This window comes from Nicotiana attenuata, unplaced genomic scaffold (assembly GCF_001879085.1).
Source record: "Nicotiana attenuata strain UT unplaced genomic scaffold, NIATTr2, whole genome shotgun sequence".
NCBI classification, from domain to species: domain Eukaryota; kingdom Viridiplantae; phylum Streptophyta; class Magnoliopsida; order Solanales; family Solanaceae; genus Nicotiana; species Nicotiana attenuata.
Genome location: NW_017673460.1, coordinates 113,243 through 123,644, shown reverse-complemented (window position 1 = coordinate 123,644; position 10,402 = coordinate 113,243). Strand labels below are relative to the sequence as shown.

At 34.3% G+C, this 10,402-nt stretch overlaps 2 protein-coding genes and 1 non-coding gene across 3 annotated transcripts in view; 1 reads left to right on the top strand and 2 right to left on the bottom strand.

The window, feature by feature from the left end:
- LOC109216438 (transitional endoplasmic reticulum ATPase homolog 2) overlaps positions 1 to 2,585 on the bottom strand; it is a 9,236-nt gene extending 6,651 nt beyond the window's left edge. Inside the window, exon 1 of the mRNA XM_019380587.1 lies at positions 1,599 to 2,585. Coding sequence (XP_019236132.1) covers positions 1,599 to 1,813 — 215 coding nt within the window. The 5' untranslated portion in view covers positions 1,814 to 2,585. The remainder of the gene's footprint in view (positions 1 to 1,598) is intronic.
- A 2,512-nt stretch (positions 2,586 to 5,097) lies between these two features.
- On the top strand, positions 5,098 to 5,181 carry TRNAL-CAA. Its single transcript has one exon. It is a non-coding gene; the product is annotated as a tRNA-Leu (tRNA).
- A 1,128-nt stretch (positions 5,182 to 6,309) lies between these two features.
- On the bottom strand, positions 6,310 to 9,714 carry LOC109216437. Its single transcript, XM_019380586.1, has 4 exons — positions 9,405 to 9,714; positions 8,303 to 8,455; positions 7,224 to 7,295; positions 6,310 to 7,004 (listed from the first exon to the last, which is right to left on the bottom strand). Exons 1-4 carry the CDS (start codon positions 9,627 to 9,629, stop codon positions 6,336 to 6,338), a joined length of 1,119 nt encoding a protein of 372 aa, XP_019236131.1. The 5' UTR covers positions 9,630 to 9,714; the 3' UTR covers positions 6,310 to 6,335.
- Between the last annotated feature and the right edge of the window lie 688 nt (positions 9,715 to 10,402).

Below are 10,402 nucleotides of genomic sequence, written 5' to 3'. Positions count from 1 at the left end.
GGGGGTGTTCACACCTTCCTGCAACAAGCAGCTCTTGTACATAAAAAGACAGGTCAGCTTATTTCTCAATGTCTAAAACACAGGTCATTAATCTAACTAAACAATGGACCTCTTTCACAAGCAAATCCAGGTCCAACATTCAAATCATTAAGGGTGTAATACACCAAGAAACAATCTTCAAATTTCCTTTCTTTGATCATGATGATGTTAGTATATTGTATTTGTAATATAATTATGGAAATATAAATAAATATAAACAGAAATGAACATAAACAGAAATGACAGAAAACCAATCCGAGCCCACTGAATTCACAGTGTTTCCTTAAGGAATTTAATCCCCTCCTAGTACCCAAGGTTATGGATTATTTCCTCCCAGGATAGAACGAATTACACACTGGTGTAGTGGTACTTCAAACCCCAGTGTTTCAGCGAACACAAAGTTCGGTAGCAAATCACACTTACTTTTTACTTTGTTTGATGCTAAAAGTATGCAGAAGAAGGAGAGAAAACTCAGAAAATCGTAGTGAAATTCTGAGCAGAATAGTGTTGTGTTTATAGCCAAAGTTGGGCTGAAATCTGAAGAGGTGCAACTCTTCAGAATGGCTGTTTATGCAAAACGGCCACAGCATAAATGCCATTACATAAATGGCCATTTACTCAACAATAAAGAGGGAAAATTGAAGAGGTTAGTTACTTTTCTGTTACCAAAACAGAAAAACGGATTGGATTTAATATTAATATTCTGTTATTAAAACAAATATTTAATAACAATTCTGTTAATATTTTACTATTAACAAATAAATTTGGTCCAAAAAGTTAATCAATTAATCAATCATTTGACTGAATCCGATTCCGAAGCCGAAGCCGTAACGAGAGACGACGACGGCGCGAGACTTGCCTTCTTCTCAACTCTTTAAGAGCTAGAAGAAGAACAATTGCTTATATACCCATAAAAAACCTCTTCCTCTTCCAATATGGGACAATGTCCATTTGCCAAGGGGGAAACTTAAAATTTCACTCAAAATTTCATTTCCCTCCATTTCCCATTCACCCTCTTTTTAAGTATTTAATATATTAATTAAATAGAACAAAAACCCAACAGATGATAACATACTGAGAAGAAAGCCAACATGCAGTGCAAATCCCAAGGTGAACATTCGCTATGAATTCTGATAGCCTAAAGGTACTAACAAGTAGGGCTACTACTTCCGAATCCAAGAACTGTGTAAGTCTCAAAGGCCACTAAAAGTGCCACATAGTACTATTTTTGCTAACCTTCCGACAAATCCACACTTTGCACTCACTCAAAACACAATAACAATGTCTTCAATAATACATTTCCAGAAGTAAATGGATTTATGTTATATAAACTAGTCGTGTAAACACCCGGTATGGGTAAGTATTTACCGTTACCATCTCACTAAATTAACAAATAATGCTTATCAAGATATTTATCTATAATTATCTAATATACATGACTTAATTGTGTAAATTATTTTTACACCGTCAGTATCTCGGAAAAGATTACTTCGAGTTTTAAGATATTGAGCATTAAAAAGTACTATAACAGATGTTTCTTTTTTCGTTGCTGTGCTTACCTTAGGTAATATGGAAACTCATCGAAGGTGACTTTACTATCTTTGCCGTTAGCAATAAGGTTGAGTATCTCTTGCTCCATTATCAGAGGTGTAATAACATTGGCGGCGGATCCACCAGTCCATCTGCTAACCGTCTGACCTGAAGCCAATCCAATCCCAACTCCAACTCCTATCCCCACACCCAAAGCTGACAACAACATATTCTTCTGTTCCATAGCTTATATATATATACTCCCCAAAAAAAAAAACTTTTCCCCAGACTCCGAAATTGTAAAACAGAATACGTACGTCAAGCACCGCCAACAAAATAACTCGTTTCTTCTTCTCAAAATGACGAGAAAATCACGATTTTCCAATGGATAAACAGAGGATATTTATTAAACTCAAATTTGGAGCCGAAAGTACTTAAAATCGCTGAAACCGACACAGACTTTACCGTAAGCTTTGGTAAATTTGCAAAACAGAGTACGTCGAGCGCAAATCACGACTTTTCAATGGATTAAAAGCAGAGCCTCAGATTTGGAGCCGAAAGTGCTTAAAATCGTTGAAATTGACCCAAACTTTACCGTAAGGTTTGATAAAACAAACAGAAATTCAAATATTTTTAACAAAAGTTGAAATATTCCAACGCTTCTCCCAGTATGAATATAGATCAGTTTTCTTCCCAAAGATCACTCGGAACACAACGCGTTACGATCAACTTTTCTCGCACTCTGTTTTTTGCTACGTCCGCACAGATTCCTCACACTGCATATAACGTGTTTGCGCTGATAAAAAGAACTCCTATATTTCTCCTATACACTGCATATAACGTGTTAACTGTATATAATATGGTGAACGCTACGGATGGATCTCGAAACAGTGAAGATTTTGTAAATTAACGGTGGCGGAGTAGCGGTGGTTCACGGCGGAGAATAAACGAGGAAAGAAATGAGAAAGGAGATAAAGGTGGTTAGAGAGACTGAAGTCTGTATTTTCAGTTCCCGCTTTTTCAGGCTTCGGGTCCTGACGTGTGAGTATTTGTAGATAAATATAAGGCAGGAATTATCTACAATTCAGACCGTTGTAACACAAAGCTATACAGCGCAATTTGCTTATTCTCTTAAAAAAACAAATTCCTATTAATTCATTAAGGACATAATATAACCAAAAGAATGTACTACATTATTTATAATCTAATTTACAAAAATAATTTGATCTAAATCAAAAGACATGTGTTGACATTGAGTATCGTATTTTCTATAAATTTTTTATTTATTACAAATGCTTAAGCAATTATACTCTTCCCTCCAAATTGAATCGAGAATTCACAATCATAGAAAAACCAACCGATATAAATTAACAATTGACGTCTTCGTGTCAACATATAGTTCTGCATCTATAAATAAACACACCTTAAAATAGTCTTAAGGTCACATTTTGTATCTCAACATATTTTTAGGAAATTATTTTTTTGCTACAGATATTTATACCAAGTATTGAATAACTCTATCTAAATAAAACTTTGACCTTGTGTGACTCGACGGGTGCATTGGGTCGCAGGTGATTATGGTAGGGATGCGATACAGAGAATCTTCTAGTATATTATTATTCTGGACTTTGTGATAAAATGGTCAGAATGCTGTACTTGGTACTATGCAACAAAATTAAATTCAACCGTGGCTATGCCTGATGTTGCCGAAATGGATAGCGAATCAAATTTCAGTTAGGAAAATATTGGCAGGTGTAATTTTACAAAAAGACCCTTAGATTTTTATGAAATGGCGTGAATGCCCCCTATCTGTTGTATATATCGGAGCAAGTGGATTGACAAATATCTTGCGGGAGAAAGAAAAAAAAGAAGATAAGAGACAACTCTATTTTTGGCAAGTATACGTTGAATTTGGGACAACTTTGTGGAATCAGGTGGTTTTACTTTGTCTATATGTTGGTACTACTTTTCCATCTCAATTTATATACTAACAGTATTTGTAATATAGAGACGGGGAGCTTTGACGTAACTGTTAAAGTTATTATTATATGATCAGAAGGTTAAGGATTCGAGCCATGAAAAATAACCTCTTATAAAAATGTAGGTTATTGTTGTATACGATAGATCTTTATGGTCTAGCCTTTTTCCCGATCCCGTGCATAACGGGAGCTTAGTGCGCCGGGCTATTTTTTTTGTTTGTAATATAGAACAGAGTAATATATTTGTATGACTATAAAATATCTAATTAAAAATAACATGAAATTAATTAAATTAAATTATTTTAAAACTAAACTAAAAGAATATGTCATGTAATTTGGAACGGCGTCTTATTTTTTAATTTTCCAAAATGAAAAAGGAGGTTGGGGATAAAGTTTTTATTTTTGTTTTAAGAAAAAGGATCTTTCGTCTTTCGAGAAAGTTTGATTCTCTGATGACTATTGCATAAACTAACATGCAAAACATGGAAAAATAATTTAAAGGAAAAGAAACAGAAGAAAGAAATTAATATATTTTGGCTGATACTCCTCCGTCTCAACTTATCTGTCATATTTCTCATCTAGACGCTCCTTAAGAAAATATTAAATATAATTTTTTTGATTATTTTATCTTTATTTATATTTAGAGATATAATCTCTCTTCATTTAATACTTATTCATAATTAAGATATTTGTACTCTTCAAAAACAACTAATACTAAGGGTAAAAGAAGAAAAAATAATTAATTTTCTTTTGAACTTTTAAGATGATAAATAATTAAAAATAATTATTTTTAGAAACCACGACAAATAATTTGAAACCGAAAGAGTAGTAAGCCATCAATTAGTACTTAATTTAGTTGGGGGAACACACAGAAATGGGAAGCATTGGGACTTGAGAGAAGGTAGGATTCAAGCTACTTGCATGCATGTAGCAAAGCATGAGTATATCAAACGATATATTGCAAGTTGCTGACAACAAACTTGTTCTAACCACAAAGTAAACAACATATATTACCTGAATAAAATATAATCAGTTATATAGTAGTATTCACTTTCTTTGGGTTCTTTTAAAAATTTAATTTTAATGAGTCTAGATATTAATCAAAAAAATTAAAGGAGATCATTTTCTTAATAAGTTCAAATATTTTATAAATGTAAACCGGCCATTGCCTAGTTATTTCCATCATAGTTAAATACAATCGTAATAACAACAACAAATTCATTGCAATTCTACAAGTAGGGTCGTGGGAGAATAGTATGTAAATACACCTTATCAGAGTTAAATATAAAATGTGTAATAAGAAGGAACCTCGGATCGTATTCTGAAATTTTAAGTTAATGGGAGCAAAAATACAACTATATTATATATACCACTCTTAGCAAAAACTCATAACAAGCCCATTAATTTTTCACAAGTGGGGTCTGGGACAATAGGGAAATTTGTGTTTTTTAAATTTTATTTCAACTCAAAAATTCCATGCAATATGTTTTTTTGTGAGTTTATAAAGTTGAAAAGACATAATAAGTATATCTGCACATTATAACAACAAGTCAGGATGGCCGAGTGGTCTAAGGCGCCAGACTCAAGTTCTGGTCTTCGAGAGAGGGCGTGGGTTCAAATCCCACTTCTGACAATCTTTTTTTAACAATTTTCTGATGCTCATATTTTATTTTTCACTCGACCAAGACTTCAAACTAATGCCTAATTACCTATTAAATGAATAGTCATAGTTGTACCATTTAAAATTGAATTTCCAACTCACCATGTGTTGACAACTGGAGGGCTAAGCTCAAATACCACTTCATTTCCACCCATAGAATTTTTTATCCTTTTAAATCACTTTTCCTTTCTGTTGCTGCCATTTGCCACTTGACATAAGCCATTGATAGTCACCAGATTTAGCTGTGACCAAGTGGCTCCTCTTAGCCCTATGTCCTTTTAATAATTTGCACCTAAGTTCTACGTGTAACATTTCCTATCCTTATCATTACTAATACCATTTGATATCTCCATGATTGCACCATTTTTTGTTTTTAGTAAAAGCATCACATATGTTTGTTGTTCTATGGTTCTAGAATTAACTTGTCATCTGCAACCAAAACAAATACACATCTCGGACTAGCTTGCGTTCATCTCAATTACTTTTATTACATAGTAGTTATCTTTCATAAGCATAACCCGAGAAACTCGACCCACCAAAATTTTGAATAAATGAGAAGAAACCGGCTAAATATTTTTGACCCTCGATAAAAAGATGTGGAGGTCGAGTATTAGGATTGTAGGTTGACAGGTAGTTGAGAATTTCTCCTAGTCTAACCAGCAATATTAGTACTAGTCTTATATTTTACTATTCTCAGTTCCTTGTTATTACAAGGTGTGTCATTCTTACCAGTAGTTAGACATTATTGTTGTATCTTTCATATTCCTAGATCTTTGTTATTACACACCGTGTCGTTGGCATTGTCATATTACTTTGTTGATGCTACTGATTGTTTCTCACTCCCTTTTCTGTTCTTGAGCCGAGGGTCTATCGAAAACAATCTCTCTATCTTTACTAGGTAGGGATAAAGTTTGCGTATACACTACCCTCCCCAGAATCCACTTGTAAGATTTCGCTGAGTTTGTCATTGTTGTTGTAAAATAAAAAACACTTACATGCACAGAGTAATGAAAATTTCCAGTGCAATAACCAATAACCAGCACGCTGACAACGACATAGAGATTGCAAAAATACACAAACTTATGAAGATAATTCATTAAATCACATGAATTGAAATAAGTTTTATTTCATTTCATTAAATCTAAGAATACAAAGCCATTCCACAGACTATGTAAGAGGATGGATGGCAATAAATTCCTTGAACGTCCATATATTACACCCATTACAACCCCTAGAAAAATTAGTGGTAACATCCTTTGTACATTAAAATGTGCTAAAGCAAATGCAACCGAACTCATAAGAATTGAACACCATACAGGCATATATTTTGTCAGTGAAGGAAGGAGGAATCCCCTAAATACAATCTCCTCCCAAAGAGGAGCACACACAACAAGTACCAGTGCGTACAGTGCCATCGCCACTGGATCCCGTGCCAATATAGACTGCTCTACACTAGAGAGAGTTACGGGAGTTGAAGGGAGAACAGGCAATAGGTCCAGGTTGAACTGTGAGAGACGGTTCACTAATGGAAACATGAGACATCCGAGAAGAACGTCGAATAACCAGTTCCCTTTCAGGCTAAACTTGAACCAATCTGATGGAAGGGGACGAAAACGGGATAGACAGCGTTTAAGAATAAGAATTCCAGCAAGACCTTCAGTGACATCGGTCAAAAGGCTGAACAAAGCCTGTCCTCTGAATGTGAGTGATTCTTTGCTAATGCCTACCATATAGGCTCCAAAAGGAATCATCCATGAACCGATAAACCAAAATGAGACAATCCAAAGAAGCATAACCTGCACAACCATAGCTATGGTCGATAAGAGGTTACCACGTGACACACATGACATAGATAAGTCGAAAAATAACAACCGGGGATACGTTGAGACAAAGTAACTTGACAAATGAACTACCGACACTCATGCATTATCCACCAGTAACTTAGTCATGATGAACAGTGAAAATGTACACTGAGTTTTGGTTAGGCCTCATCGTTAAGGAGGAAGACCCTTTACCTGAAGGATGGTCTCCGCTGTCCATGGGACAGTCCATGGTTTGCCGATCACCTTAAATACTACATCTGCAGCCTGAAAAGCATGAAGCTCTCATTAAACTTGAGAAACATTTGCTTTTAGTACTTAATCATCTGTGTCAAGTAATTAACAAATACTCATCAAAGAAAAGTCTTCCTGCAAAGGTGTGGAGCAATGAGCCTAAAGTATATCTATAAAGAATCGCTCTTATCTTCTTGAAGGCCCTTATGTCCGAATCAACTAATGCACATCGCATTGAATCAACACCAGAGGCCAATCCAGGATATAAACTCTATGGATTCAATTTTTAAGGTTCTTACCATTGAAACCACTAATATATTTAAAGTTATGGGTTCATATCTACTATATATTGCAATTTTCGTGAATTTTTACACATAAATTAATACTCCGCGTCGAAAGTAGTGGATTCAGATGACCCGGTATCCTAACATTAGATCCGGCCCTACTCTACACTCTGCTGAACATGTCTGAGACACATAGGGCAGTGGCCCTTTGGCATACAGTTATCCATTTATTTGGATTGCATGTTTGTCAAAAGATGGAATTGTAAAAAATATGTTCTTTCTCTTTTCGTTTTTCGCAGACTGCAAGAACAAAGAAGAAGTTTAAAACTAGCAGACAAACGATGATGCTCATGTTACTAACACAAAATTCAAGGGACTTACAAAGTGGTTTCCAACTTGTGGAAGAATGTCATTATAACCAACTTTTAAATGTGAAACAGAAGGAATAACTTTCAAAGTCTCAAGTAATAATTGCCTTCTAGATTCAAATATATCCTCGGAAAAAACTAACTGTTCAGCAGGAACGATGGTGGGTTCTCCTTAAAAAATAATTTCGATACAAGCAATACTAGTTAACATAGAAATTGCCATGAACAAAAAAGCAACAAAAAACAGCACACAACTCCCCCTCCATCCTCCCCCCTCCCCCACCCCCCAAACAATGAAACAAATCATGGCAGACAAAATAAGGGATTCATAGCTCCGCTGCTGTACGGCATGCAAGAAACACCAGCTCTATAAATGAAAGCAGATTACCTCTCTAAGTCGCGAAATCCAGTTTCTTTTCTCAACACTTGGATTATCAATTTCCGGCTTCTTCAACTCCTCATGTAAAACTTCATCAACAAACTCAGGATTGGAGGCACCTGGAGACGATTCTTCATTCCTAAAGCATGAAATTTTCCACCTCTGCAAAATTGTCAAGTATCTAAAGTCTAGAAATGTACATAACTGAGTAGCATAAGAAACCATTAAAAGACATTGAATATACTGGATAAATAATTAAAAAAAGTTACATTCAATCTACTGATAGTACCCCATTACTTCAAAACAATTACTAAAGCTAACTGCGGAAAAATAAAGCTGAGCGTGTACACCACGTCACAAACCATAAAAACACCAACCTAGCTTGCTTATGATAAACTACCATCTTGGAGTAAGAACAAGAATAACAAAACACAACTCTATTAGCATCCAAAAAAAAACATCAATCGCCACGTGAATCTGTCCAAGGGAAATGGACTCTCCATCTATGAAACACCCAGATGTGTACAGATACAACATCACTAGTAAAGGTTGAAACTTTGCGGTAGGCAACCTTGGGCATCGCAGTAAACATAAACCCACCCCACAACTAAAACACTAAGAATACACAAACTACACTTCAGAAATACAGAATAGTGAATAAAGAATGTTCAAAAAGATCATTGTGGTTGCAATGCAGAATCACTATAAAGGTTGAAAGTGTAAGGTAGAATCACCAAAAACCCACTACCAATACTACAAAAATCCACAACTATAAATTCAACAAATTAAACTCTAAAGATACAAAATAATCATAAGGATTGGAACTTTATGGCAAGTACAGATTGAATTGCTAAAAAAAGAACAGAAAACATAAATACTACCAAAGCCCATAGCTACAAACACAAAGATTTAACAAATTAACCTCTAAAGATACAAAATAATCATAAAGATTGGAACTTTAAGAAAAGTAAAGACTGAAATATAACATTAAATACCTACACTACCAAAGCCCACAACTATAAACACAAAGATTCAATAAATTGAGCTCCAATAATAATAAAGATTGGAACTTTATGGCAAAAAAAGATTGAATTGCTAGAAAAAATGTTACCTTGGTAGAAATCCGGTGATGGGGTTCAGAGATTTTGACTCTATGTGGAAGTGAGGGTAGAGATTTGGGGGAAAATGTGGAAACCCTAAATTTAGGAGCTGAAGTTGAAAGGAGAGGGCGTTGAGGAAAAGAGTGAGTATAATTGGAGCTCAGCATGAGACCAATTTGATTATTGTAAAGATATGAAGCTCTAATTTTGTTAGCAAATGGAGGAATTGAATACATTGGATTTGTGCATTTTTCATCTACTTTGCTTCTTCCTCGAAGCACCAAAAAAAACCCTAGTGGTTGGTTTTCAATTAATTTTGAGATTGTAAATTTTTCTTCCTTTTTCTTTTTCTTTTTCTTTTTTTAATTAATAATATGTCTGATATGCAAGTTGACGTTTTTGACGGTTGACGTGAGGAAGAGAATCTATTGGATTCTATTATCGTTTGGTACAGTAGGGAATATTGTCCCTTTCCGTATTTCCTTTTTTTAAATAAAAATATATATAGTGTTTTCTGTTATTTAAGAAAAAATAATATTGTATAATAGTTTTTAAAATAATAATAAAAAATAAATATTTTATATATATATATATATATTACAAAAAAATTATATATTTTTATGATTATTGGATATAAAATAATTTCGATCGTGGGTTAAAAGTGATCTTTGCGAATAACAACTAATGCATAGTTGTTGACTTGTTGTTTGCTATAGAGCTTCTTTCCTTATTTCTATTTATGTAATTGTTGATACGGCCTCTTATTCACATTATTTGTCTTTTAAAAATTGCTTAAGAAAATATTTTAATAATTTCAATAACCATTTTTTGTAAACGTCGAATATTTTAAAATAACAACAACAACAACAACTACCCAGTATAGTCCCATAAGGTGGGGTCTGGGGAGGGTAATACGTACACAGGCCTTACCCCTACCCGAAAGGGCAAAGAGGCTGTTTCCAATCGACCCTCGGCTCAGGAAAAGGAAAAGGAAAACAAAAACAAAAAA

Coding starts and splice junctions, on each gene's coding strand:
- LOC109216437 (XM_019380586.1), bottom strand. CDS start 9,629: ATGTATTCAATTCCTCCATTTGCTAACAAAATTAGAGCTTCATATCTT. Junction 7,296..8,302: donor GGATTTCGCGACTTAGAGAG/GTAATCTGCTTT, acceptor CATGCTTTTCAG/GCTGCAGATGTAGTATTTAA. Junction 7,005..7,223: donor CAGCGGAGACCATCCTTCAG/GTAAAGGGTCTT, acceptor ATGGTTGTGCAG/GTTATGCTTCTTTGGATTGT.